Here is a 1,975-nt window from a genome sequence, read left to right as displayed (position 1 = left end):
GGGGGGGGTGACAAGAAACATATACAATTTCGTCACATCGTTGGTAAATAATACAAATCGCTCACACAGTCAAGGCTTGACAAAGGGACCGGTCGGTCTTGAAACATTGCGACAGGTTTAATAGTACATTGTTTGTGAAAAAAGTAAAACTTTAATATCAAAAACATACCTGGTATGCCGGTATAGTAGGCCAAACATGTTTGACAGCAGATGTTTGTGTTATTTCCTGCATAGCATTGACTGGCAGTTAATCCGGTACAGTCTCCTCGATCACCATAATCACAACCTAAACAAACAGATCACAAAAGTAACAACATAAACAAACAGACCATCATAGTAACAACCTAAACAAACAGATCACAAAAGTAACAACATAAACAAACAGATCACCAAAGTAACAACATAAACATACAAACCACCATAGTAACAACATAAACAAACAGATCACCAAAGTAACAACATAAACAAACAGACCATCATAGTAACAACCTAAACAAACAGATCACCAAAGTAACAACATAAACAAACAGACCACCATAGTAACAACATAAACAAACAGACCACCATAGTAACATTATAAACAAACAAAGCACCATAGTAACAACATAAACAAACAGATCACCATAGTAACAACCCAAACAAGGATATCACCATAGTAACAACATAAACAAACAGACCACCATAATAACATTATAAACAAGCATATCACCATAGTTACAACCTTAACAAACAGACCACCATTGTAACAACATTTACGAACAGATCACTATAGTAACAACCCAAACAAACAGATCACCATAGTAACAACATAAACAAACAGACCACCATATGAACAACCTTAACAAGCATATCACAATAGTAACAGCATAAACAAGCATATCACAATAGTAACAATATAAACAAGCAGATCACCATAGTCACAACATCAACAAGCAGCCCCCCATAGTAACAACCTAAACAAGCCGATCACCATAGTAACAACATAAACAAACAGACCACCATAGTAACAACCTTAACAAGCATATCACAATAGTAACAACATAAACAAGCATATCACAATAGTAACAATATAAACAAGCAGATCACCATAGTCACAACATCAACAAGCAGACCCCCATAGTAACAACCTAAACAAGCCGATCACCATAGTAACAACATAAACAAACAGACCACCATAGTAACAAACTAAACAAGCATATCACAATAGTAACAACATAAACAAACAGATCACCATAGTAACAACATAAACAAACAGACCACCATAGTAACAACATAAACATACAGACCACCATAGTAACAACATAAACAAACAGACTACCATAGTAACAACATAAACAAACTGATCACCATAGTAACAACATAAACAAACTGATCACCATAGTAACAACCTAAACAAGCATATCACAATAGCAACAACATAAACAAACAGATCACCATAGTAACAACGTTATAAAACAGACCATCATTGTAACAACATAAACAAACAGATCACCATAATAACAACATAAGCAAACAGACCATCATAGTAACAACATAAACATACAGACCACCATAGTAACAACATAAACAAACAGACCACCATAGTAACAACCTAAACAAGCATATCACAATAGTAACAACATAAACAAACAGATCACCATAGTAACAACGTTATCAAACAGACCATCATTGTAACAACATAAACAAACAGATCACCATAATAACAACATAAACAAACAGACCATCATAGTAACAACATAAACATACAGACCACCATAGTAACCACATAAACAAACTGATCACCATAGTAACAACATAAACAAACTGATCACCATAGTAACAACATAAACAAACAGACCATCATAGTAACAACATAAACAAACAAACCATCATAGTAACAACATAAACAAACAGACCATCATAGTAACAACATAAACAAACAAACCATCATAGTAACAACATAAACAAACAGACCATCATAGTAACAACATAAACA

General features: G+C 33.9%; 1 protein-coding gene across 2 annotated transcripts in view; it reads right to left on the bottom strand.

The window, feature by feature from the left end:
• Positions 1–1,975, bottom strand: part of LOC110461579 (A disintegrin and metalloproteinase with thrombospondin motifs 2-like) — a 55,500-nt gene that overhangs the window by 21,588 nt on the left and 31,937 nt on the right. For both annotated transcript variants that reach the window (XM_021515108.1, XM_021515107.1), the window contains exon 17: positions 170–286. In XM_021515108.1, the coding sequence (XP_021370783.1) occupies positions 170–286 (117 nt within the window). The remainder of the gene's footprint in view (positions 1–169; positions 287–1,975) is intronic.

Source organism: Mizuhopecten yessoensis, unplaced genomic scaffold (assembly GCF_002113885.1).
Source record: "Mizuhopecten yessoensis strain PY_sf001 unplaced genomic scaffold, ASM211388v2 scaffold10637, whole genome shotgun sequence".
Lineage (NCBI taxonomy): Eukaryota > Metazoa > Mollusca > Bivalvia > Pectinida > Pectinidae > Mizuhopecten > Mizuhopecten yessoensis.
The sequence above is the reverse complement of the archived record's forward strand: the minus strand, read 5'-3'. Positions and strand labels throughout refer to the sequence as shown.